This window comes from Rhinatrema bivittatum, chromosome 11 (genome assembly GCF_901001135.1).
Source record: "Rhinatrema bivittatum chromosome 11, aRhiBiv1.1, whole genome shotgun sequence".
NCBI classification, from domain to species: domain Eukaryota; kingdom Metazoa; phylum Chordata; class Amphibia; order Gymnophiona; family Rhinatrematidae; genus Rhinatrema; species Rhinatrema bivittatum.
Window position 1 is genome coordinate 89,440,995 of NC_042625.1, and position 27,206 is coordinate 89,468,200.

A 27,206-nucleotide genomic window follows, 5' to 3' on the forward strand; every position below is an offset into this window, starting at 1 on the left:
ATAAGGGCAAAGGGCCACCGGCGCCATTTCTCAACGCAGCCGTGGCCAGAGAGCTGGAGATCGCGCTGACAATGCTGACAATGCTGCCTGGCCTTAGACGTCAACCTGTTTATCCTCACTTTAGTGATTTTTTTTTTCATTTTTCCTAGTGAACCAGTGCGATCTCCTTTCCCATAGCCACCAAACAACCATCAAGCACTGGTTTCCTAAAGAAAAAAACAAGGCTCTGTGAACATTTTTCTCCAGTTTTTTTTCTTACTGCTTAAAGATCAGGGAAACTTTTTCTCCAGTTTTATTTTCCAACCTGTACGCCAAAATATTCTGGGATTTGACATAGAAAAAATCCCCCCAGAATTAAAAATCCCAAAAGTAGCTGTGTGTTTGGTGAACTTCTCTTACATTGGATACCAAGAATTAGAATAATCAACAGATCCCAATTAAGAGACTGTGTCAGCTGGAACACCTTCTATATCCACAAGACTACATGGTCTGCAAAAGTACTGCTAAGTACAATGTTTATTTTCCCCACAAGATGGTGCTCCCTTCTTTAATTATTTGTGAGCATGCCACACATATTTTTATGTTATAATCTGTTTTTTGGCATTTCAAAGAGGATTACATTCAGGTACTGTAGGTATTCCCCTATGCCCATAGGGCTTACAATCTAATTTTGAATATGAGGTAATGGAAGGTAAAGTGACTTGCCCAACATCCAAAGGAGTGACAGTAGGATTGAAACCCTGATTTTGCTGGGTTGTAATCCACTGCTGTAACATAAGAACATAACAAAATTGCCATGCTGGGTCAGACCAAGGGTCCATCAAGCCCAGCATCCTGTTTCCAACAGTGGCCAATCCAGGCCATAAGAACCTGGCAAGTACCAAAAAACTAAATCTATTCCATGTTACTGTTGCTAGTAATAGCAGTGGCTATTCCCTAAGTCAACTTGATTAATAGCAGTTAATGGACTTCTCTTCCAAGAACTTATCCAAATCTTTTTTGAACCTAGCTACACTAACTGCACTAACCACATCCTCTGGCAACAAATTCCAGAGCTTTATTGTGCGTTGAGTGAAAAAGAATTTTCTCCGATTAGTCTTAAATGTGCTGCTTACTAACTTCATGGAATGCCCCCTAGTCCTTCTATTATTCGAAAGTGTAAATAACCGAGTCACATCTACTCATTCAAGACCTCTCATGATCTTAAAGAACTCTATCATATTCCCCCTCAGCCGTCTCTTCTCCAAGCTGAACAGCCCTAACCTCTTCAGCCTTTTCTCATAGGGAAGCTGTTCCATCCCCTTTATCATTTTGGTTGCCCTTCTCTGTACCTTCTCCATCGCAACTATATCTTTTTTGAAATGCGGTGACCAATATTGTACACAGTATTCAAGGTGTGGTCTCACCATGGAGCGATATAGAGGCATTATGGCATTTTCTGTTTTATTAACCATTCCCTTCCAAATAATTCCTAACGTTCTGTTTGCTTTTTTGACTGCTGGAGTACACTGAGCTGACGATTTTAAAGTATTATCCACTATGATGCCTAGAGCTTTTATCCTGGTTGGTAGCTCCTAATATGGAACCTAACATCGTGTAACTTCAGCAAGGGTTATTTTTCCCTATATGCAACACCTTGCACTTTTCCACATTAAATTTCATCTGCCATTTGGATGTCCAATCTTCCAGTCTTGCAAGATCCTCCTGTAATGTATCACAGTCCACTTGTGATTTAACTACTCTGAATAATTTTGTATCATCCGCAAATTTGATAACCTCACTCATAAGAACATAAGAAAATGCCATACTGGGTCAGACCAAGGGTCCATCAAGCCCAGCATCCTGTTTCCAACAGTGGCCAATCCAGGCCATAAGAACATGGCAAGTACCCAAAAACTAAGTCTATTCCATGTTACCACTGCTAGTAATAGCAGTGGTTATTATCTAAGTCAACTTAATAAATAGCAGGTAGTGGACTTCTCCTCCAAGAACTTATCCAATCCTTTTTTAAACACAGCTATACTAACTGCACTAACCACATCTTCTGGCAACAAATTCCAGAGTTTAATTAACTCTAACTTCCCTTTTCCCGGGCTACACTGGAGGCAGCAGAATTGTGTAAACTCCAGCCTGCCACTAACTGAGACAGGAAGTCTGAAAAAACACTTGCACTAGACATGCCTGCCCCAGGAATAGATCTCAAACTGTAGCACCCAAAACTGCTCTCTGCTTACTTCCTCTTGCACTTAGTCAGCTAGTTCAACACATCTTAAACTGCTTCAATGTCCAGCTTATGACCTTTTCCCCTCCCGGCCTGCCAGCTTACACGTAGTCAGCATAAAGGCCAGGAAGGACATTTATGGTATGACGCTGTAATTGCCAATGAATGATGTATGTATTTGCAAGGACCCAATGATGTTATGACAAATCTGCATGCCATGCTATGCTATGGAATTATGTACAATAAAAAGGGGCCTCGGGGAAGGAGGAGGAGAGGTTACCTTCCCGGGGACACGCTTCACCACGAATCCTGCCTGATGTGTCTTTATCATTGCAACATTTTTAGAATCTGTGTTAAATAAGATTTAAATAAATCAATTGGACCGATATGTTTTAATATTGGGAAGTTAATTACTCTTAAATTTAGAGCTCTGATGGAATTCTCTACATTTTCCATCCTTTTCTGGATTTCACTTTCACTTTTTATCTGATATTCTTGAATTTTTTTCTGTATTTACTAATCGATTGTCTAACTTACTAATCTTTTCATGTTGATCCTCTGTCTTCCCTATATTCTCCTTTAAGGAAATATTAACCTGTTTCACTTCTTCAGTTAAATTGACAATTAAACCATCCAGTTTTACCATATAATACCACAATGATTCTAGCATTATATTACTTGGTTTTAAAGTTACAGATCTAATTGAATCTAATATTTTGGGCTTAGGTGTACTAGTTTCTCTAAAACTTATTTGAAGATCTCCAGTTTTACTAGCTTGGGGTTGTATAGCCCCATGGGAGTCCAGATCGATGTTTAATGTTCCTTTAATTACATCCTGTATATTTCCTTGACTTCCAATGTCCTCTGGGGAGATTCCTGGCAGACTTGAAGGTAAAACCCTTCCATTGCCTGGTGGTGATGGAGTCTCCGGTGCCCCTGGACTTAAAGTTGTTTCCATGACTATAGGGGGAAGATTTTGCTCTGAATCCTCCTCCAAAGCAGTCGAGACCACAGGGGTTACTTGAGGGGATCCCAACCAGTCTGAGACAGCTCATTGTCCAGGCTCAACATTAGAAATATTTGAGATAGGCCATAGTTTAGCCTTTCTTTTAGTATGAGGCATAGTCTGTAAGAAAATTATTTAATGGAGCACTGGCATGTACCAAACTCAGTTTGATTTCTTTGTACCACTTTCCCAAATGAAGGATTCTCTTAAGGAGGAGAAAATTATCAGTTAATTATGATTATAATTTACCTACCTAAGGAGAGAGTGAAATATCAAAACTTAAGAAAAGTCCAGTTACCTCCAGCAAATCCAGGCAAAGCCAGGCTAAGCCAATCGCCACGCGCCCCTTAGGCGCGCGCGGCTTTGGCTTTGTGCCGGCGTCAACTTTGCGCCGCTGAGAGGCTGATTTTATACTTCCCCTTCTGGGTTCCACCCCTCTCACCACGTCACCGCTGCAGCTCCCTGTCGGGGCCAAAGAATTCTGTTTCTCACCCCTGGAATGGCTCCACAGCAGGCAAGAAACAAGTCTTTCAAATTCTCTCCTCGCAGGCATTTATTTATTTAATGGTATGAAGAGCTGGAGATTTTTAAATTATGTATTATTTTAAATTTTGGGGTGTTATTTCATGTATCTGCTGTTCTGAAATATTTTATTGTTGTTTGGGAAATATTAGAACACAATTATGTGCCTTTTTAAATCATTAGGGGCCCAATATTGAAAGATGGCCATTTAAGTAACTTGGTCGGATGTAACTTATCCAGCTAACTCACGTGATATATTCAGCAGCATGACCTTGTCAATGAATATACGCATATATATTTGTACTAGGCCGTACCAGTTATAACCATCTAACATTTAGTCTATTGAGCTAGATGAAAGCTAGCTTTCATCTAGCTCAATAGACTAAATGTCCAACCCAGTAATTGCATATCCAGTCATGTTTATTCTCCAGTTTTTTCTGTCCTTTATTTCCTGGCTATTCTAGCCTCCAAGTTCATTCCCCCTGTTATTTGTATCTGCGCTTCGGCCTTCTTGTTATATGGTATTTTGTTAAGTTAACCCCCAAGTTCGATGTAAACCGGCCTGATATGAAGCTTGTCATGAAGTTCGGTATAGAAAAATGTTAAATAAATAAAATAAATAAATAACATAGCTGGTGCAATGAGTTATGGAGGGAGAATATAAGCTTTTGAAACTTCTGAAATTAAATTCAAATATTGATTAGTAAGACACAGGCTTTGCAGGAAGACTACAAGTCTAGGGGCTGTGGCCTAAGTAATCTGGACTCTGACCTTCTATCAGAAAGATAATCTTAGCAACAGATGATGTGCCTGATACATCAACTCTCCAGACACTTGCTTCTTATCATTATTCCACTTGTCTTGCTGCCCTTCGGAGCTGAACTCAGAACTCAGCGCTGACTCCCTGCTTCATGGACATCTGAGGGAGGGAAGTGTGTATGAAAGGCTTCAGAGGTCCAGATCCTCAGGCTGATGGAGCAGACTGGGGTTGCCAATATGGTAAAATGCTGCCAAAAAATCACCGACGAACCAGTGCTCTCAGTGTCAGAATTTGAATCAAGTTCAAATCAATTGCAGATCACTTGAATCCAATGCACTCCCCGCCAGTTTCTTAATTTTTTTAAAATGCCAAATGTGCCCTGAAGTGGTAGAAGAAAGGTATGACAATAATGCTTAGGCGAAACTCTTTAAATATGCAAGGGTAAGTTCACAAATATCAGCCTGTTCTGAGAATAGCTGCACCCACAAGTACCCGGCCTTGGAAGGGGGCCAGAAGTCACAGCCTGAGAATCCTCTGCTTGTGGGTTTCTGTTATCACAATATTTACAGAGGCGATCACTAAGGGCAGGGCCTGAAAATCAGGCTCCCTGCCGCAAACCAGATTCTCTTCCCTGGGGCCAAGCACTGACTTTAGCCTTTACCTTGCTGTCACTCACAGTGACTGACCTCAAAGTGCATTAGCAAGCAAAGATTGGGGGGGTTTTCTTCTTGTTGTTGGATGTTGTTACATCATTTTCCCCCCAGTGGGTTCAGGGTGTTAACTCCCTTCTCAGCACATCCTCATATTGTACAGCATTCAGTCACAGCCAAGAAGAGAGCACCCTTAGCCCCAGCTTAGAAGCTCATGTTTGATGCTACACTCGATTATTGCCAATAGACTAGCAAGGAAAGACAATCAGAGTCTGCTGAGATGAAATCTGTCAGGGCTGGGGGAAAGCTCCCAGTAGAGATGCGCATGCCTATGAAACTTAAAAGAAAATTTTAACATAATCTCCCATTTAGTTTCAATTTGCTTTTAAAACAAAAGAAAAGAAAAACCACATTTTGCAAGTTATTGTTTTAACAAATTTTTCTGCCACTGTCAATAAAAAAAAAACCCTTCCTTCTCAGATCTCCCCTCCTATATCCCTCACCCCACACACTCTCTCATCAATTGTCCTTTTCTTCAGGGGGCACGAGTGATCTCCACTCACTGCTGCCACACCAGGGCACGAGAGATCCCCACTCACTGCTGCCACACCAGGGCACGAGAGATCCCCACTCACTGCTGCCACACCAGGGCACGAGTGATCCCCACTCACTGCTGCCACACCAGGGCACTAGAGATCCCCACTCACTGCTGCCACACCAGGGCACGAGTGATCCCCACTCACTGCTGCCACACCAGGGCACTAGAGATCCCCACTCACTGCTGCCACACCAGGGCACGAGTGATCCCCACTCACTGCTGCCACACCAGGGCACTAGAGATCCCCACTCACTGCTGCCACACCAGGGCACGAGTGATCCCCACTCACTGCTGCCACACCAGGGCACTAGAGATCCCCACTCACTGCTGCCACACCAGGGCACGAGTGATCCCCACTCACTGCTGCCACACCAGGGCACGAGTGATTGTTAATTTATCCCATTCAAAATTGTGCAGGGCAGACCCATTTTGCATGGCCTGGGTCTGCCGGTGCCATTTCTGAGCACAGGCCTGGCGTGGCAGGAGCGAGGGGGGATTATTCCTGCCCTGTGAATATAAAGAATATTATGGGAGAGGGCTCAAGGCAGCAGGGGGGGGGGGGGGCAGGAGGGATTTTTTTTCCTTCTGTGAGAGAAGCTCTCCTTTTTCTCTTTCTTTTTTTTTTCATTTTAAAACTTTCTTTTTTTGTTTGCTTTGCTGTGTTCATTTTAAATTAATGGAAAAATAATAATAAAATATCCAGCAACAAAATATACCTGTGCTCACCCCTGGCTTCCAAGCTCCAATTTAGGTGAGAGGGAGGCCAGGGTTTTGGTGGAGGGTGAATGCCCCGGGGCAGTAGTATGGTTCTGAGTACCTACACTGGGGCAGCAGTTTGGTAAAGGCCGAATGATCTGGGGCAGAAGTTTGGTTGAGGGTGAATGCTGTGGAGAAGTAGTTTGGTGGTGGATATGTGCACTGGGGCAGTTGTTCATTGGAGGCTAAGTGTTCTGGGGCAGTAGTTTGGTGGTGAGTGAATGATGTGGGACAGTAGTTTGGTGGAGGTTGAGTGTTGTGGGGCAGTAGTTTGGTGGAGGGTGAATGTTCTGGGGCATTAGTTTGGTGGAGGGTGAATGGTGTGGGGCAGTAGTTTGGTGGAGGGTGAATGTTCTGGGGCATTAGTTTGGTGGGGGGTGAATGTTCTAGGGCAGTAGTTTGGTGGAGGATGAATGTTCTGGGGCATTAGTTTGGTGGAAGGTGAATGTTCTAGGGCAGTAGTTTGGTGGAGGGTGAATGTTCTGGGGCATTAGTTTGGTGGAGGATGAATGTTCTGGGGCATTAGTTTGGTGGAGGATGAATGTTCTGGGGCATTAGTTTGGTGGAAGGTGAATGTTCTAGGGCAGTAGTTTGGTGGAGGGTGAATGTTCTGGGGCATTAGTTTGGTGGAGGGTGAATGTTCTGGGGCAGTAGTTTGGTGGAGGGTGAATGTTCTAGGGCAGTAGTTTGGTGGAGGATGAATGTTCTGGGGCAATAGTTTGGTGGAGGGTGAATGTTCTGGGGCATTAGTTTGGTGGAGGATGAATGTTCTGGGGCATTAGTTTGGTGGAGGGTGAATGCTGTGGGGGTAGTAGTTTGGTGCTTGGGGAGTTAACTGGGACTGTCCTTTTCTAGCAGGAGATTGGTCCTGGGATCTGGCTGATGTTGGGGGGGATTTAGCTTTTCTTCCTGATAGCAGGATGTGGTGTATCAGGGAGAATTTCCGCTGCATTTTATTCTCCTGTGCTCATAGCTGCCACCAGCTCCATGTCATGCGCATATGTGAAGCCCAGGCCATAATCTTAAGCTCCCTTATCTTTTCTGTTTGTATTCAGTGTTTGGGAAGGCCGCAGGCGGGGCAGTGAGGCACAAACTTTCAGTGACTGCCAGAGGAATTCCAAGCAGGCAGGGAATCTGTGGCCTTTTTCTCTGCCGCTGCCAGATTACGCCAACATCAGTCTGCTCTTAAACTGAGCTGTGAAAGTGGTGCTTATAATGAGTGGGGAAGGGCATGGGGGTTCTATAATGCCATTGCCTAGTCCACTAGAGCAGTGTGTGACAGAGTAGTCATCCTCAGAGTTATGCACCTCTGCACATTCAAACAGGATAATAATTGTAATAGTTCTTATTTATGTAGCTCCACCAGTGTATTAAATGCTGTGCAGTATATTTCCTACTCTTATGGTGTCCCTTTCCAAGAGAACCTACAAACTCTATTTGAGATCCTGCAGGTAATGGGTAATTTTCATTTTACCCACAGAGCTTGCAGACCCCAGGGTACTGTAAGTGCCAAGAGCCCAAGGTCTTTCATCTGTAGACAAAGCGAGGAGGAAGAGGCGAGCTTACTCTCTGTCATCCCTGATGCATCAACTGCTGCACTCAGCATTGCCAACCGCAGGGGCCCTTCCCAGCCTCTGACCCATCTGGCATTGAAGGAGGATTTTCATAGGAAGGGAGAGGGTGGGGAGGAAGATCCAAGCTGGACAAGGCACATAACAGTAGGATCATCTCAGTTCGAGCTATGCTTCCAAATCCTTTTATACTTCTCTGCCTTGGATCCAGGGGATCGATTAATTAATTAATTAATTTTATTTATTTATCGCTTTTTTTATACCGGTATTAGTGGACACATCATACAGGTTTACATTAGAACTGCAGGTTGAAAATGCATCAAACAGGTACTGGGTATGGGATCACACATCAAACATCAAACAGGTACTGGGTATGGGATCACACATGATAGGCCCGGAGGTACTGGTTATGGGATCACACATGATAGGCCCAGAGGTACTGGGTATGGGATCACACATCAAACATCAAACAGGTACTGGGTATGGGATCACACATGATAGGCCCGGAGGTACTAGGTATGGGATCACACATCAAACATCAAACAGGTACTGGGTATGGGATCACACATGATAGGCCCGGAGGTACTGGTTATGGGATCACACATGATAGGCCCGGAGGTACTGGGTATGGGATCACACATGATAGGCCCGGAGGTACTGGTTATGGGATCACACATGATAGGCCCAGAGGTATTGGGTATGGGATCACACATGATAGGCCCGGAGGTACTGGGTATGGGATCACACATGTTAGGCCCGGAGGGTACTGGGTATGGGATCACACATGTTAGGCCCGGAGGTACTGGGTATGGGATCACACATCAAACAGGTACTGGGTATGGGATCACACATCAAACATCAAACAGGTACTGGTTATGGGATCACACATGATAGGCCCGGAGGTACTGGTTATGCGATCACACATGATAGGCCCGGAGGTACTAGGTATGGGATCACACATCAAACAGGTACTGGGGTATGGGATCACACATCAAACATCAAACAGGTACTGGTTATGGGATCACACATGATAGGCCCGGAGGTACTGGTTATGCGATCACACATGATAGGCCCGGAGGGAAACTCGTCAGCGTCTACATGGCAGCAGCCAACTTGCTGGCAAGTGTTTTACATTCAATTTGAGCAAGGTGTCCTAGAAACACACCCCAAATCTTGTCATGTTTCAGAAAGTGGGAAACAGAGGCAGTGTCTAACCAGACACAAGATCATCGACTCATCAAAGTTATAAAAACTGTTTTGGTGTGGTTAATCCATGTTTTCTTGTGTAAAGTAAGAAGATTCATCACAGGCAGACATAAAGCTCAGGGGCATCAGTAAAGATGAAGAAGTGCCCTCAGGCAGCACTCACACTGCCAGAGGGTGCAGAAAAAATGGGGGTCAAAAACCCCACAGATTTCATAATGCTTGCTATTTATGGAGGATATATTACAGATTCCAAATCACTTATTCACAAAATATTAATAAATGGATAGAGTCACATGACATACAAATAAGCCTTTTACAGCCAGGTTCAAACTTTACCTGTGCTAAAGTGCAATCCATTTTATTTTCTGTACAGACAAAAAGTGTTGGGTCGGTGTGTGTGTGTGGTGGGGGGGGGGGGGGAGGTAGTGGTGTGTGCTGTGTGGGCACTTTCCTCCCTTGCATGCTCCACTTTCTGCCCCTACCCCTCTCATCCCCATCTATCTGGGAATGGGGTGTATGTGTTGTAGTTGTGAATGGTGAATGTGTAGGTGGTATTGGGAGGTGAGTGGAGAGTGTGTGTGGGTGTTTGGGGGGATGTACATCCCCATTTTCCAACCATTCTCCCTCTCCTCTCCTGTGTAAGTGTGATTGGGAGCATGTGCACTTTCTCCCTCTCCCCACTGCACTCCCCAATTCCCCCATGTGTGTATTGGTAGATGGACCCACTCCCCCTTGTAGTCTCCACAGTCTCTCCTTCCCCCCTGTGTGAGGAGTGACAGGATGTGTGAGTGTATGTTATGGGGGTGGTGTGAGTGGTTTTAAGGATCAATTGTGTGGTATTAGGGGTGAGTGAGATGCGGGAGTAAGATGAGGGAGTTTATGCACACTCTCCTCTTCACAAATTTGCCCCCACTCATCTCCTTCCCTAAAGTAGGTAAGGGGTGGATTGTGTGTATGTGCTATGGGGTTAGTGTGTGAGTGACTGGTGTGTGTTAGAGAAATAACTGAAGGTGTGAATGTGTGTGTATCGGGGAATGGCTGGGCATGTGGGGTGTGCATGTCAAGGAGTGACTGGGCAAGTAGGGAGTGTGTGGATGGAGGAGTTGGGGGTGATTAGAGAGGTGAAAGTGGGGATGGGAGTGGAGGAGTTGGGGGTACATGTGTGTATTTAGGGTGGGGTGCATATGTTGAGGAGTTTGTATGCTTGTGTGGGGTGGGGATATGTGTGATTAGGTGTATGGGGTGAGAGTATGTGTTTGTGTGTATGGAGTGGGGATGTGTTCACATGTGGGCTGGGGATGCATATGTGGGTGTGCAGTGGTTCTTGTATATATGCGGTGTGGGTGTTTGTGGGCGCAGATGCAATGCAATAATTACACACAGCCCTAGTAATCTCATAATGTAGAGAAATCTAGAGGTCATTATTCAAAAGCCATTGAGATAGATAACTTAAAAGTTATTAATTAAAATGGCAAATTAGACATATTTAACTAGTTATGTAAATAAATTACAACTGGATAACTACTTATGCGGCTGTAATTTAGCCGAATGTAAAAGGGGCATTTTAGGGAGGGGTTGAGTTAGCTGGCTAAAACTTAGCCAAATATTACATATATCTTTTGTTTTCTGAGCAGGAATTGTTTGATTTCAGCCTTCTCACAAAATGGTGCCTTGTGGGGGCTTGTAGTTTTTCAGTACCCCTGCCCTCCTTCCAATCTCCCTCCCCCTTCTACTTGAGTGCTTCTGTGAGCAGAGCTTACTGTTTTAACAGCTGGAGCAGAAACCAGGACAGATCTCAGACGGCTGTGTGCATCTCTTTTTTTTCCTAAGATTCCTCACCCATTCCATGATAGCTGCCTGTGTAGGTCCAAGTGTGTGGTCTTTTTTTTTTTCTTTTCTTTTTTCATAGCAAATATGTTTCACTTATTTTCAAAGCAGCACTGCTTTAAAAAATATATATTTTCTCTATATGTTTGCACACAGTTGTCTGAGATTTGTGCTGGTTTCTGCTCCAGCTGTTAAATCAGTAAGATCTGCCCACAGCAGAGCTCTAGTGGAAGGAGGAGGGGTATGTGCTTAAAAACTACAAGCTCCCACAAGCCACCATTTTGTGAGAAGGCTGAAATCAAATACTTCCTGCTCAGAAAAGCAAAGATAGATATGCCTGGAATGACTTATCAACATAACACTAATTCATCTATGACTTGCAGGCTATTTGCCTCTTTAAAAAATGATATGGTTTGGCTTCTACACATTTTTTGAATTATACATCTACTCAAAAAAATAATCCTGGCTGGATCTCTCTTTATTTAGTTTTGAACATTTTAAAAAATAAAAAGGAAGGTCCAACTGTGAGCCATAAAATGCATGTCTCTTGCTTACTGCTGTAAGTATGTTGTGGAGGTGGGGGCTGTTGTCTGTGCTAACTGCAATGAGTACAGGGGAATGGGGTAGGGGCTGTTGCAAAAACAATGAGGAACTGATATTCTCTGCTCAGATGAATTTACAGCAGGACATTTTTCTCTCTTTTTCTAAGGCAGCCCTGAGTTTGATAAAAAAAAAGAAAACACTGGCAAAAAATGTATGGCTTGTGGCAAAAGAAAACAGACAAATTTTCTTTTTATTTTAATGACAGAAAACAGAAGAATTTTATTTTTATTTTAATGACTGATATCAACTACCCTTTCAAATCCCAACTGCTGACTGATCATGCTCTGGTGAAGTCATTCCTTCAAACATGGCTGCTTGCAGTACTCTATCCTTGTAAAGAAAACACCTGAGCATGCTCAGGGATGATGTCATGTCCTGTGACATCATTCCAAGATGGCAGCCTGCAGCATGGTTCACAGCATCATGATTCAAATGTGGTTTTGCTGTGCATGCGTGGCTGTCACATAATTTCCAGCCCTTCCACAAGAGCCACCATCTTGGATGCATGTCATTTCCTCTCCAGTCCATCTTGAAAAATGTAATTACAATTCTGGTCTGCATTATCTACAAGGGCCAGATAAGGGGGGGGGGGGTGCATCTGGAAGTGACATAATCAAAAAGAGACAGGGTTTGGGTGGGGCAATGATGAATGTTAACAAATGGGCAGGGCTAAGGTGGAGAAAGGGGATTAACCTAGAAGTGAACACTGAATGACTGAGAGAGGGGTCAGTGGGCAGGGCTTAACCTGAAAGTGGGTTTAGCCACCGTCAAAGTTTGATAAGATGTTTACCCATAAACTACAATATGATTTAATGGGACACAGCCAACATGGATTTTCACAATGGAAGTCTTGCCTTACAGATCTGCTATATTTTTTGGAAGGTGTGAATAAACATTTGAATCTGGTAGATGAGGTGTATTTGACTTTTCAGAAGGCATTTGACAAAGTCCCTCAGGAGAAGCTTCTAAGAACACTAAAACTGCATGCATAGGAGGCGATGTCCTTTTGTGGATTGCAAACTGGTTAAAAGACAGGAAAAAGACAGTAGAAAAAGGTAAATAGTGCTGTACAGGGAACTGTACTTGGACCAGTGCTTTTAATATATTTATAAATTATCTGGAAAGGGGTTTGATGAATGAGATGATCAAATTTGCAGATGACACAAAATTATTCACAGTAGTTAAATCTCAAGTGGATTGTGATAAATTGCAGGAGGACCTTATGAAACTGGAAGATTGGGCGTCCATATGGCAGATGAAATATAATGTGGACAAGTGCAAGGTGATGCATATAGGGAAAATTATGCCATGCTGTAGTAGGGATCCATTTAATGTTTGGGTACTTGCCAGGTACTTGTGACTTGGATTGGCCACTGTTGGAAACAGGATGCTGGGCTTGATGGACCCTTGGTCTGACCCAGCATGGCATATCTTATGTTCTTACGCTTCCAGTGCTACCTCTAGCTGGGAATAACTTTACTCGGATAACTTGTCCATTAAACGGCCTACTGAATATTGGCCTCTAAGTAATTAACAGAAAGCATTTAGAAATGTATACAATCTCTCTATCAACTGCATTGACATCTCCTGTTGCTGGCCACGTTTTGTGTGTGTGTGTGTGTAGGTGAGAGCTTATTTGTGTGTATATGTGCCAGGGGAGCGTGTCTGTATGCCTTTGTGAGAGTGCCTGCCTATGCCTGGGAGCCTGAGAAACAGGACTTTGAAGACAGAGCATATTAGTAAAAGTACTTGGCTCAGGTTGTCTAGTTCAAAACTGATGTAATATTGTTTTAATATATTAAAAAATTAAGGGGGTCATTTATCAAATCGCGTTATGGCATTTTCGCATGCGTTAAGTGCCTTTAACGCTTGCGAAAACTCCTTTAATGCATGCGATAGCATCATAATGCATGGTGCGATGCAAATCAAAAAAAGAGGAGAAGTTAGGGGTGGGCTAAGGCCAGGATTCATCATTCTTTGCAGAATGATGAATCCTGTGACTTTTGCATCATGGTGGTGCAATTTCTCCAGCTTTTGCACTGAATAATGCCATTGGAGGGAACTTTCCTCCCCCACCTCACTTTCCTGGGTTTTAGTAGTTTTGAAGCTCCTGGAGAGAGAGAGAGAGAGAGAGAGAGAGAGAGAGAGAGAGAGAGAGAGAGAGAGAGAGAGAGAGAGAGAGAGAGAGAGAGACTAGCCATAATGCCCTCACACTAGATAGGTATTTATATGTCTATAGGAGGCCCACCTAGTAACTCGAGGTGAGGTTTAGGTATTAGTGTAGGGGTTTATTTATTTATTTATTTCTAGAATGTTTAAATCACTCTAGCAACATTACTAGGTGCTTTATAATATTACATTCATAATTAAAACCAAATACAATACAAGACACCAAAAAAGTAAAAATTAAAACCAACAAATATACGATTTTACATAAAGTGAAACCTAAAAATCAAACATGAAGTCGACTGAGCTATTGCTGGATTTTCCCCAAGAGTTGAATCAATAGGCCAACTTGAAAAAAATATGCTTTTAACATTTTCCTGAACCTCAACAATGAAGTCTGAGATAGATGGCTTCTACATAAGCTTCCCAAGCTCTAGACAGTCAAGACAGAGAAAATGCATGCACACAAAAAGTCAACTTCTGACAACTGATAGCATGTTGCTTTAAGGTACAGATATTTTAGTTATAATTTAGAAAGGCAAAAATTATTTTAATCTAGCCAGAGGAAACACCATCTGTATTCAAGAAAGAAGAAGAAAGTATGTTATATTACATTTTCTTCACAACTTATCCCAGGAGAGACAAAAGCAGCTTTGGATAAGAGATACCTACAAGAAAAATAATGAGACATATGAGAATGAGGATTTTACAAATCAATAGCAAGATCCTACAGCTTTCAGTGATAACATCTGGAGAGCATCCTTTAAGTAGCTGACAACTAGAGAACATTTCCATATCTAGCTGAATATGGACAGCAATCAAGATTGAGAGAACATCAAAACAATAAAAGGTGAATTTTAAAAGCCCTACACATGCAAAAGCCGGTAGATACGTGCAGAAGTCAGGTTGGTGCACACCGTGTGGATTTTAAAAAGCATGTAAGTAAGTATGCGCATATCTCCCAGTACGTGCACATTTTTTTTGCAAAAAAGGGGCAGGATGTGGGCGTTCCTAGATGTCTCAATGAAATCTGCACGTAAGTATTTACGTGCACAAGCATGCATTGGGGTCCCCTACTGAGAAACTTTACTTCTGCTATGGATGGCATGTAACTCCTGAAAAAAAAATGAAAGAGGTTAGTGGGGTTTTATGGATTGGGGCTAACAGGGTAACAGATAGACTGGTTAACTAAGGCCAGGATTCATCATTCTTCGCAGAATGATGAATCCTGCGAAAACGGGGGTTGGGGGGGGGGGGGGGGAAGGTGAGGGCGGGTCTACAAAAGCCCGCAGCTTTCGCATCACAGCGGTGCAATTTCTCTGGCCGCGGTGCGCCGGCTTTCGCACCAAATAACGCCATTGGAGGGAACTTTCCTACCCCCCCCACCCCACTTTCCCTTCCCTTCCCCTACCTCCCCCACACTTTACTACCCCCTTCCTTTGATGTTTTGTTTTTTTAATCTTGAAACTTACTTCAGCCCTGGGGCTGAAGAAAGTTGCGCGTGCTGGCCAAGTGCCAGCACGCAATCCCCAGCACAGCAGCAAATATAGCCGCTGTGCCGGGATCCTGACCCCTCCCCGCCCCATTTTGCTAGCCCTGGGACTTACATGCATCCTGGGGCTTTACGCGCATCACCGGGCCTTTTTAAAATAGGCCCGGCACGTGTAAACCCTCCAGATTTACGTGCGTAGCCCTTTTAAAATCCGGCCCATTGAGAGCAGGATTATTTGAAATTTTGAAAGAAAGTAAAAGCAGCTTTGTTTAATCAAGCTTATTAGTATATGTTTCATATTTGTTTTTATTATGTTTTCTTTTATAAAAGTTGATATCTACTGCTTTAGTTTGTGTATTAATTTTAATGTGTATGTTTGTTGTAATCCATTTTGAACATTTTTGAATTAATGGAATAGAAACTGATAAATAAATAAATAGAGAGAAGGAGAGAAAGAGAGGGCATCTGAGCAGGAGAATACAGAGACAGACAAGGTAAGAAAACAGTTAAGGAAAAACAAAGATGCACAAAATGGGATAACAGACAAAAACATGCTAATGAGAAAAAAGAAATAGAGAACAAAGGAAACAAAAGAATATTTGGTCATTATTATGGAGATGGTCTTGTAGGCCTTTTACAGAATCCTTCCAAAGTAAGTTGGAAGCTCAGTACTGAATGTTATAAAATCTGATTGCCACACACCAGATTTAAAAATCTGCGCATGCATGTGCGGGCGGCGTGCTCAGGGAGGAATTTTCACAAAATATGCATGGCGACAGAATCAGGCCTCTCCCAGTTCCCTACCCCCCCCCCCCCTCACCTAACCTTCCTCTGTCTTCCTCTCTCCTTCCCACCCCCTAAACCTAACATAACTATCCCCCAGTTTTTTATTTTAGTACTTACTGCTCCTCTGGAGCAGAAGTAATCTCCACACGCTGGCCGGATGCCGGTGTGTGCTTCCATGGGACAACATCGAATGGCGCTGTCCCAGCCTGCCCCCCACACCAGCCCTCCCCACCCAGACACCACTCCCTGGCTGCCCCTTTGGCGCATTCTGGGGTTTATGTGCATGGCTGGGCCTATTGTAAAATGCGCACCTAAACTCCGAAATTTATGCGTGTAGCCAATTTAAAATTTCCTTGAATATTTTTTTTCTATAGGCAGCATTGAGGAAATCCCTTGAAAAATCACACCCATAGTAATTTAGAATTTAATGACAAATATACCACCCGCCCTATTTCTCTATATTCTGCAGACCTTTCCTTATTTCTAATTTTATCCTTGCTGAATCAGCACCAAGAATCCTCTTTTCCAGTTCCATGTTTTTTTATTTAAAGGTCTGTGCCATTTTTACCTCACCACCTCACCTGAGAGACTGTGCCATTACGCACACGGCCCAACCACGCATGTAACCCCCAGTATTTGCGCACGCAGGCCTCTTAAAATTCAGCCGTTAGTGTACAATGTGCTTGTGAGCAAAACCTCAAGGTTTCTGCAGTTTCAACACAGTCACCTGCTGCATGAAATGATCAAAGTGTGGAGCAATGCAATAAGCAGTGCATTAGAATTATGCGCCAAACTTTCACCATCCTTTCCATGAAGAAACATTTTCACAGCTCCTAAGCCTTACTCACCTAACTATTCCCCCCAACACACACACACACACACACACACACACATACATTCAACACACACAAACAGAGTGTCAAAAGGGAGAGGTCTGAGCAGAGTCCCCTCTATACCTAATACCGGACACTCACTGGATTATTTCCCCAGATTAAAGAGAATTTCTCTCTACCTTTTATTGGTATGGCCAGTAGTATTCTATTTGTTTGTTGGTCCAGGGTCACTCTGGTTCGTATCCTATTACAGATCAGAAAACAACAATTGCAGTTAGGTATTTCCTTTTCTATTACTGACATAACATACCAAAAGGTATACAGCCTCTGCAGGAAAATGAAATAGCAAGTATTCAAATTATTTTTCAAGCATGCAAAGCTTGCTGGAACAATTCAGCACCATGGATAGCACCCATGCAAGCGCACATTGGGCTGACAACCTAATACAGGACTTCATTAAAAGGTCTTATTGGGGAACTTTCACAGAGCGGCAGGACATTATAAATGAGGTGGATTAACAGTGTTTATGTAAATAATATGTGGAATCACTAAAGATCAAGAAAAAAAAGAACTAAAATAAACCTAATGATACATTCAGTGGGATAACCTAATTAGAAGCCTGAAATACCCCGAGTTAATAAAGTCCCTTATAGGGTACTGAATGCATCTAAGTTTTACACACCTATTCTCAGGAAATGCAAGTTTTTTAATTGAGATGAAATCATTTTCTCCTAATTTATTGGAATAATTTTTGTAAATCATTTTAAGAGTACACATTGTAAAATAGTAATGACAGCAGAAAAGGATCAAATGGTCCACCCAGTCTGCCCAGCATGCTTCTTATGGTAATATCTGATGAACTGTGCAAGTTACCCCCAGGTTTCTCTGAAGGGTAGTCTGTACAGATACCCCCAACCTCTGTGATAAAGTTATTAATATTTACAATCAAGAACCAAGCAACTGTGAAACCTACTGCTAGCAACTCTTTTATTGGGTGAGTTGCATTCTTGAAAATTCAGACAATACTGCTTGACTTGCTTTGCTTTTGGACTTGGCCATAGAAGCAGGCCTGTGCATTTTCCTTTATGACTGCATATTAGTACTCCAGACCATAAAATTTGGGGTCTGGAGTCTGTATTTGCGCACGCAGGCCTCTTAAAATTCAGCCGTTAGTGTGCAATGAGCTTGTGAGCAAAACCTCCAGATTTCTTCAGTTTCAACACAGTCACCTGCTGCATGAAATGATCAAAGTGTGGAGCAATGCAATAAGCAGTGCATTAGAATTGTGCGCCGAATTTCAGCACAAAGTTTCTTAACACACACTTTGAAACAAATGTTTACTCTTGATGTGATAAACTATTTCCATGGTAATGCTTTGGGAGTTTAAAAAAGCATGCTAACCTGAAAACATGTGCACAAGAGAAATGCATAATGCACATTCATTGTGTTTTTTGTGCATAAAATTCCAAATACAGGTCCCAGCACCAAAACTCCAACTTTTGCCCAAGGATTAACACTAACCCTTTAAACTTTACTCCACCTCCGACTAGCAGTTAAGTTTTTACAACTAAGAAAACCAAATAGCACATTAACAAAAATTATTGGGTTTCCCAAGGAGCTTAGTGTTGACGGGTTTATCGCCATAGGAACCTAGGGTTAACGGGCTAAGCCAGTGGTTCTCAATCTTTTTAGTGTGGTGGTGCACCCGACACAAAGTTGACTGCATCGTGGCACATCATGTTCATTACCATCATTATCTTCTCTTCTCTTCCTTTCCCTCTTTCCCCCTCCTCCCTGAGGCATCAACACCTTCTCTTCCCTCTCCCCCACCCCAGGCATCATCGTCACCTTCTCTTCCCTTCTTTTCCCCCCTACATCATCATATCATCATCTTCATCATTACGTTCCCTCTACCTCAGCCTCCTGGCATCATCATGTTCCTCTCCCTTCCCAAATCCCTAACATCACAATCCTCCCTTTCCTCATCCCTCACCCTCTGGCATCATTATCACTTTCTCCTCCCACTCCTCTGACGTGATCACATTCCCTTCTCTCCTCCCTGGCACCATCACTTTATCTTCCCTTCCCTCTTCCCTATTACCTGGTATCATCATCACTTTTCTTCTCCCTCCACCCCCAGGCATCACCATCTTCCTCTCTCTCCCTCTCTTCCACCCTCTGACACTATCCTTTTCCTCCTCTACCCCCTGGCACCATCACTCTTCATCCATTCCCTGGAATCAGCCTCACCTTCTCTTCTCTCCCCCTCTGGCATCACCTTCTCCACATCCACCCCCTAGCAACATCATCACCTTGTCTCCCCCTCCTCCCAAGCATCATCATCTTCCATTCCCTCTCCCCCCCACACCTCGTGGCACATTCAACGGTCCCTTCTCTCTTCTATGTCCTGTAACTGGCAGAGTTTCTGTGTAGTGCTTACCTGGTTCTGCTTTTTTGATCCTTTGCTGGCTTCCCACTGCAATTGGAACTGCAGGGGCCAGCAGGACACAAGACTACAGGGCCCCGTGCAGTTTCAAATGCAGTTATCCCCCCTGCTGGTGAAAGGCCATCCTGCAAGCCAGGAAGGAAAAAAAATGCAGAGTGCAGTTGCACCTCAACTCCTTCCTGTTGGCGGTTTTTACAGCACACCTGCATTGCAACCAAGGCACACCGGTTGGAAAACTCTACTATAGGCTGATACTGAGAACTACATCCATTTAGATGTGTCCTACATAACTTTGTTCTTATGTTCTAAGTTTGCTGAGTGCTCACAAAATGTATGATGCAAATATCCCTGGTTGAATCCCACCCAAATAATCTAAATTCCTATGGACAGCAGAGAGGAATGATCGATCCCACCCTGGGAAGCAGAAGAGAAAGGAGCATGTGAGGAAGGTTTGGCTACTCACAGAAGAACTGTAGTCATATATGAAGCAGGACATGTGGTAGCCGCTGGAATCCCACCTATCCTCATTTGAAGCACATTGCTGCAGTACATCTTTGATGACAGGTTTTGCTTCTAAAACGCAACTTCTCACACAAATCATGTACTTGTTTTGCTCATTATGATATTCTGTGGTCTGTTTAATGTCAAAGTCTGCTGCAAAGAAATCAATGTACATAACAGATAGATCAGTCCAGCAATACAATGAGTTTCTATCATTACTATCCAAGAAAGTTTAGTCATGGCATATTTTAAAAACTCTTTTAGTCATCAGAAATGAATATAGTGAGACAGATATCTTGATAAAATACAATTTTCTTTTTTAAAAAAAATTGTCTAAGCACCAAAATGAGAGCATAATGAAAATGATGAATGTCTCAAGGCTTGAGCTGTATATGGTAGTTGCATGACTGGTTTTTAGTTGTACATAGGAAGGGTAATTTTATAAAGTGAGCACATTCAGGGAAAGTCTGCGGCTACCTTTTATGCGTGGACTTTACCACAAGCTTTCATGTGCACAAGATCACATTGAAAATTCATGGGTAATTGGCTTGGTAAGCACACAAATTAACTCTCACAAAGTTACACCTTCTCTTTGGACAGCAAATCTTGTGTGGGCTCATTTATGGACATATTTATTAAAACCAGAAGTGCGTGCGTATGTTCCAACCCTGCCCCGCCTTCACTCTTGACCACCTCTCCACATTACACATAAAAGTGTTACTCATGGATTTTAATGCAAATCAAGCCCTGGGCTATTTTGGAACAGCTGTTTATATGCATAAGAAGAGGGTTCTCAGCCCATAAATGGTTTTGAAAAATTCACCTTTTAATATAATTCTCACTTAGAATTTTTTAGAATTTTTTCCATACTGGGTCAGACCAAGGGTCCATCAAGCCCAGCATCCTGTTTCCAACAGTGGCCAATCCAGGCCATAAGAACCTGGCAAGTACCCAAAAACTAAGTCTATTCTATGCTACTGTTGCTAGTAATAGCGGTGGTCCATTGATCAGGGACTCCCTCTTATGTGTCTGTACAGTGCTGTGTAAATATAAACAATAAGTAGAGGCTACAAATGCTTAAATAAATCTATTAAATAGGTGTCATATAAATGCTGCTAGGTTTTTCCTGTGTACCAAAGTACAATCACACACCTACACTGAGTGATTAAAAATTATTTTTGAGCAAGTTTAAAAAATATTATTCAGCACAGTGAAAACCTACTAAATGTATCTAAACATTTGTAGAACCTTACTGGCTGTTAACATTTTTTCCATTGTGGGAGTGTATTGCACTGTGAGTTTGTACAGTGCTGTGTACTTATTTTAGTGCTGTATAAATGAATATTTATAATAGTAAAATTGCAACAAATCATTGTCACACAGTGGATGAAAAGGGGCAGGAAACATCCAGAGGGCCACAATATAACATGGATGGGAGGTGAAGAAACTGGTGATAACTTATGGAAAATCTGTTGAGTGGGGCTGTATTGAAGAGATGCCTTAATATGTGGAGGGAAGGGAGATTGTGCAGCACCAGAGGTCATTAGAAAGGATGTGAGGTGAGGATGAGCACAGGAGATAAAAGAGGGGTCAGAGCAAACTTTGTGATACATGTGGCACATATAGTTAGATAGTGTCAGATGGTGAGAGGCATATAAGAATGCAGGAATTTAAAAGAGACTACTCAGCAATTAAAATTTAATCCAAAAATATAAGAGAGTCAGAGAAAATATTCAGCAAATGGATAAGGCTGGAGCCAGAAGAAGAAAGAAGGAAAGAGGACAGCAATGTGATGAGTTGAAGATATGGAGGATGATGGGAGAAGAACATGCCATACTGGGTCAGACCAAGGGTCCTCAATTCCAGGATCCTGTCTCCAACAGTGGCCAATCCAGGCCTTAAGAACCTGACAATTTCACAAAAACTAAGTCTATCCCATGTTACTGTTGCTAGAATTGCAGTGGCTATTTTCTAGGGGTGTGCATTCGGATTGACCGCATTAGTAAAACGCAACTCATATTTTTTTTTTACTTAAAAAATTGATTCGACATAAACGATCGGATTTCCCACATATCGAACATAGATATGTTCGATATGTGGGAAATCGCGATTGTTGAGCCAAAATAAAAATATAAACCCCCTCACCCTCCTTAATCCCCCCCCCCGACTTACCACAACTCCCTGGTGATGGAGCGAGGAGTGAGGACGCCATTTCTGCAATCCTTGGCGAGAAGCATGTGACGTCGGCGGCACGTCGAGTGACGCCGGCGTCACGTGATTCCCGGCTCGTTCGCGCCGGACGGCTCGTTCGGCCCAAAAAGAACTTTTGGCCAGCTTGGGGGGGCCTCCTGACCCCCCAAGCTGGCCAAAAGTTCTTTTTGGGCCGAACGAGCCGTCCGGCGCGAACTCGCCGGGAATCACGTGGCGCCGCGTCACTCAGACGCGACGTCACGTGATTCCCGGCAAGTTCACGCCGGACGGCTCGTTCGGCCCAAAAAGAACTTTTGGCCAGCTTGAGGGGGTCAGGAGGCCCCCCCAAGCTGGCCAAAAGTTCTTTTGGGCCGAACGAGCCGTCCGGCGCGAACTTGCCGGGAATCACGTGACGTCGGCGTCACGTGATTCCCGGCTCGTTCGCGCCGGACGGCTCGTTCGGCCCAAAAAGAACTTTTGGCCAGCTTGGGGGGGTCAGGAGGCCCCCCCAAGCTGGCCAAAAGTTCTTTTTGGGCCGAACGAGCCGTCCGGCGTGAACGAGCCAGGAATCACGTGACGCCGCGTCACTCGACGTGCCACCGACGTCACATGCTTCTCGCCAAGGATTGCAGAAATGACGTCCTCACTCCTCGCTCGATCACCAGGGAGTTGTGGTAAGTCTGGGGGGGGGGATTAAGGAGGGTGAGGGGGTTTAAATTTTTTTTTTGCACATATGTACATATACCCAACTCATTGGATTTTTTTTATGTCCATATTGGCCGCAAGTGGGACCCCCTTTCGGACATAAAAAATATGAACATAAAATTTTGCTCTGCACATCCCTACTATTTTCTAAGTCAACTTAATTAATAGCAGGTAATAGACTTCTCCTCCAAGAACTTATCCAATCCTTTTTAAACCCAGCTATACTAACTTCACTAACCACATCCCCTGGCAACAAATTCCAGAGTTTAATTGTGCATTGAGTGAAAAAGAACTTTCTCTGATTAGTTTTTGTTGTGGGAATGCTGGTAGTGGTCCCATCTCTGGGATTTCGTGTACCCTTAGACCATGACGCAGCCGCAGAGGAGCTCCAGAAAGCGCTGAGGCAGGTAAACAGTATCCACGTACAGGCTGGTGTTGCTGGAAATGCTGAATCCTGGCCACTGCCGAACCTGATCGCATAGAGAGAGACCCAACAATGCAATGTTGGTCTCTGGAGTAGCCCTCCAAACATTTGATAGCCCTTTCGGACCTGCCGCATGGGAGCAGCAAATGCGACAGGATGGTCAGTGGCTGAAGGGCGAAGACATCAAACAAAGATGCCGGAAATGTGAGGGTTTCACATGAAGAAGACGAAGATTTGAAGACAGGAGACGTGAGGACTTCATTGAGAAGACGAAGACTCACGTTGATTGAAGAGAACTGAATGGATATTCAGGATTACTTGAAGAAGGTCTGAGATGACTCAGAGTTGCTAGAAGAGGAAGACTCCGACAGAGTAACAAGATCCACCATACTGGATAGGCACTGCCACATCACGTGCCCTACTCAGCCGATGAGAGTGCCAATGAGAAGCTGGATGCAGAGAAGTCCAAAGGAGGACTGGCTCCTTGCGAAGGCAAGGACAAAATGAAGACAGGCCCCTTTTGTAGGGCTGAAGAGGAGGCTCCCTTGATGATGTCAGAAGAGAACCACTCCCTCACTGGCCCTTTAAGATGAGAAGAGAGGCGTGGCCCCACGCCTAAGGAGGAGGAGTGCAGGACCCTGGACAGCGGTCATGCTGTAACGCTGAGCAGGAGGCAGAACAAGCCGCAGCATGGTGAAGACAGACCCCAATGCTGGAGCAGTGGCACCCTGCCGGGAAGGAGCAACTGGAGGCAGCTCCTTGCTGTAGGCAAGACCGGGGACGAAAGCCCCTCCCCTCAGAGGGGCTGAGATAAGGCCTCCAGCCTCCGGGCCGCATAGGATTGCAGTCGGCGGCCTCCTGCCGCAAAGAGGAACGCCTCAGGGTGGCCTCCGAGCCGTGCAGGGATGGTGTCTGCAGCCAGACCGAAGAAGCGACACTGGCGGCTCCCTGCCGCATGTGGCGCCCTCCCAGCCACCTAGAATACAGCAGTGCAGTGCCGGCCGTGCTGAAGGAGCATCAATGGCCTTCGGACCATGGGAGGAAACAAAGAGAAGAGAAGTGGAGGAGCTGGCCATGGCGGTAGCTAGGGGCGGTTCGTAACAGTTTTAAATGTGCCACATGCTAACTTCATGAAGTGCCCCCTAGTCCTTCTATTATCCGAAAGAGTAAATAATTGATTCACATTTACCCATTCTAGACCTCTCATGATCTTAAACACCTCTATCATATCCCCCCTCAGCCGTCTCTTCTCCAAGTTTAAAAGTCCTAACCTCTTTAGTCTTTCCTCATAGGGGAGCTGTTCCATCCCCTTTATCATTTTGGTTGCCCTTCTCTGTACCTTCTCCATCACAACTATATCTATTTTGAGATGCGGTGACCAGAATTGTACACAGTATTCAAGGTGCGGTCTCACCATGGAGCGATACAGAGGCATTATGACACTTTCCATTTTATTCACCATCATGGAACACAGGAATGATGGGGAGTAGAAGAATCTCATTGCAGGTACGTCACTGAGTATAAGGCACTCAAAGGATGTGCAAGAGCAGACAAAAGAGAGGACAGAGATCTGGCTCTGGAGGGTTAAGCAGGGGACCTGGGCAGCAGGCTACAGCTGATTGCTGAATGCACAGGGGGGCAACTGTGAAATAGCCCAGAAACCTGAAAACTGTGTGGACACCTTTAACATGTACACTGTATGTAGATTTTATAATGAGAAACTAGCTGCAATTAATTAGCAAGTGAAATTAAAACTATCCACATACCTATTGCTTGCTATGTGTATGGGTATCAGGGAAGAGGGGTAGAAGACAGTGCATGTACGTTCAGTCAAAGATATATCGGCACTGTTTTCCTCCCCCAGCATAAATATAACCTCAGGAATGCCCCTTTCATGCAGCTAAAAGTCTGGATGCTTTAGAACCGGCACAGACTTTTAGCCACATATGAGGCAGCTTTCATTAACACCATTTTATCCGGGTAAATAACTTTGAAAACTGCCCACAAAAAATGGGAAGAAACTTGGACGGAGGCAAAACAGAAACATGGAAATGGATAAGAAGGAGCAGAGATGACACTGAAGACCAGCTGACAAATTTATGCAGGTAGAGAGCAAGATACAAGATTAGTTTACATAATTGTCATTGTGATGAAAAAGGCCGTTCACTGTTAGTCCTACCTGACGAATAGTGGGAGGTATTGCACATACAGCCTGATGACGTAGAATATTCATCTGAGGCACAGTCTGGTGTGGCAGGAGTCACAGTCACAGTCACAGTGCTGGCTTTGCCTGTCACAGTCGTGCCAGTCTCAGCCGAAGTCCCACTAGCCCCAGTCCCAGCATCGCCGACCACAGCCTCATTCCTAGGCCCAGTCTCGGACTTGGCCACAGTTTCAATTAGGGTGGTTGTGGTTGGAGTTGGAGTTGGAGTTGTAGTCAGGGTTGTTGTGGTTGTAGTAGGGGACGGGGTTGTAGTTGGGGTGGTGGTGGTTGTAAGGGTGGTTGTGGTTACAGTTGAGGTTGTAGTTGGGGTGGATGTGGTTGTAGGGGTGGTGGTGGTTGTAGTTAAGGTTGTAGTCGGGGTGCTTGTAGATGTAGTTGAGGTTGTAGTTGGGGTGGTTGTGGTTGTAGTTGAGGTTGTAGTTGGGGTGGATGTGGTTGTAGGGGTGGTGGTGGTTGTAGTTAAGGTTGTAGTCGGGGTGCTTGTAGATGTAGTTGAGGTTGTAGTTGGGGTGGTTGTGGTTGTAGTTGAGGTTGTAGTTGGGGTGGATGTGGTTGTAGGGGTGGTGGTGGTTGTAGTTAAGGTTGTAGTCGGGGTGCTTGTAGATGTAGTTGAGGTTGTAGTTGGGGTGGTTGTGGTTGTAGGGGTGGTAGTGGTTGTAGTTGAGGTGGTTGTGGATGTAGTCGGGGTGGTTGTGGTTGTAGTAGGGGTTGTTGTTTGGGTGGTTGTGGATGCAGTTGAGGTTGTAGTTGGGGTGGTTGTGGTTGTAGTTGAGGTTGTAGTCGGGGTGGTTGTGGATGCAGTTGAGGTTGTAGTTGGGGTGGTGGTGGTTGTAGTGGGGGTTGTTGTTGGGGTGGTTGTGGATGCAGTTGAGGTTGTAGTTGTGGTGGTTGTGGTTGTAGTCGGGGTTGTTGTTGCTGGACGATTCTGGGGTATCCGGTTAATGGGATCTGAAATAGAAATAAGAACATAGCTCATTACAGCAGCACCATTTAGTTTATTTAGTATATTCAATACATTTGTGGAAGATGAGTTCTTTTTGGTTAGAGCAGGGCAATTTTCCAAGGGTTTATTGTGAATAAACATACGCTTACATGCATATAAAACATATTTTGATAATTGCCCACCCTCTACCCCCAGTGTGGGGGAAGTGCACATTTCACAATATGCATACTTCAACCCACACAGGGATTTCACTTTGAAGTGCTACAAAGCAGGAGTAAAGTGCACAGTACAAATGCACTCATGTTCGCCGATGGTTTGCTTTTTCCAAGGGAGACTCTGGGGGCAGTTTCTAGGAATGGGCTTTTGTTGAAACTTTTAATGAAATTTTGTTTCTAGGATGCTACCAGTCCCCCTCCAACCTGCTGAAAAAAAAGCATTGCTGGCACTGCAAAACCTGAAGTCCTCGTTTCACCTGGAACCTACTTTCCCCAACCTTGGGTCTTAGAAATCCAACAGGGGCAGGAGCAATCCCCAGGTGCTCCTTTCCCACCAGGTACCTTCTTAAAACCATCACCGGCCATTCGTGGGTCTGGTGCACATTGTGGTACAGAAGTACAGCGCCAGGCCAGTGCCGTTTCGTACGGTGAAAGTTAACGATGGCCTCGGCCTGCTGGTGCCATTTACAAGTGCGGCACTGACAGGGCAGGAGCGACTGGGGATTGCTTCTCTCCCATGAAGAAAGTTTCACCAAAAGGGTAAGGGGTCAGAAGGGGAAA

General features: G+C 44.2%; 1 protein-coding gene across 1 annotated transcript in view; it reads right to left on the reverse strand.

Annotated features, from left to right (window-relative positions):
- Window positions 1-27,206, reverse strand: part of LOC115100570 (mucin-2-like) — a 102,375-nt gene that overhangs the window by 44,186 nt on the left and 30,983 nt on the right. The window contains exons 9-11 of the mRNA XM_029619088.1: window positions 25,443-26,435; window positions 19,907-20,097; window positions 19,438-19,568 (exon numbers count right to left, since the gene is read on the reverse strand). Of these exons, the coding sequence (XP_029474948.1) occupies window positions 19,438-19,568; window positions 19,907-20,097; window positions 25,443-26,435 (1,315 nt within the window). The remainder of the gene's footprint in view (window positions 1-19,437; window positions 19,569-19,906; window positions 20,098-25,442; window positions 26,436-27,206) is intronic.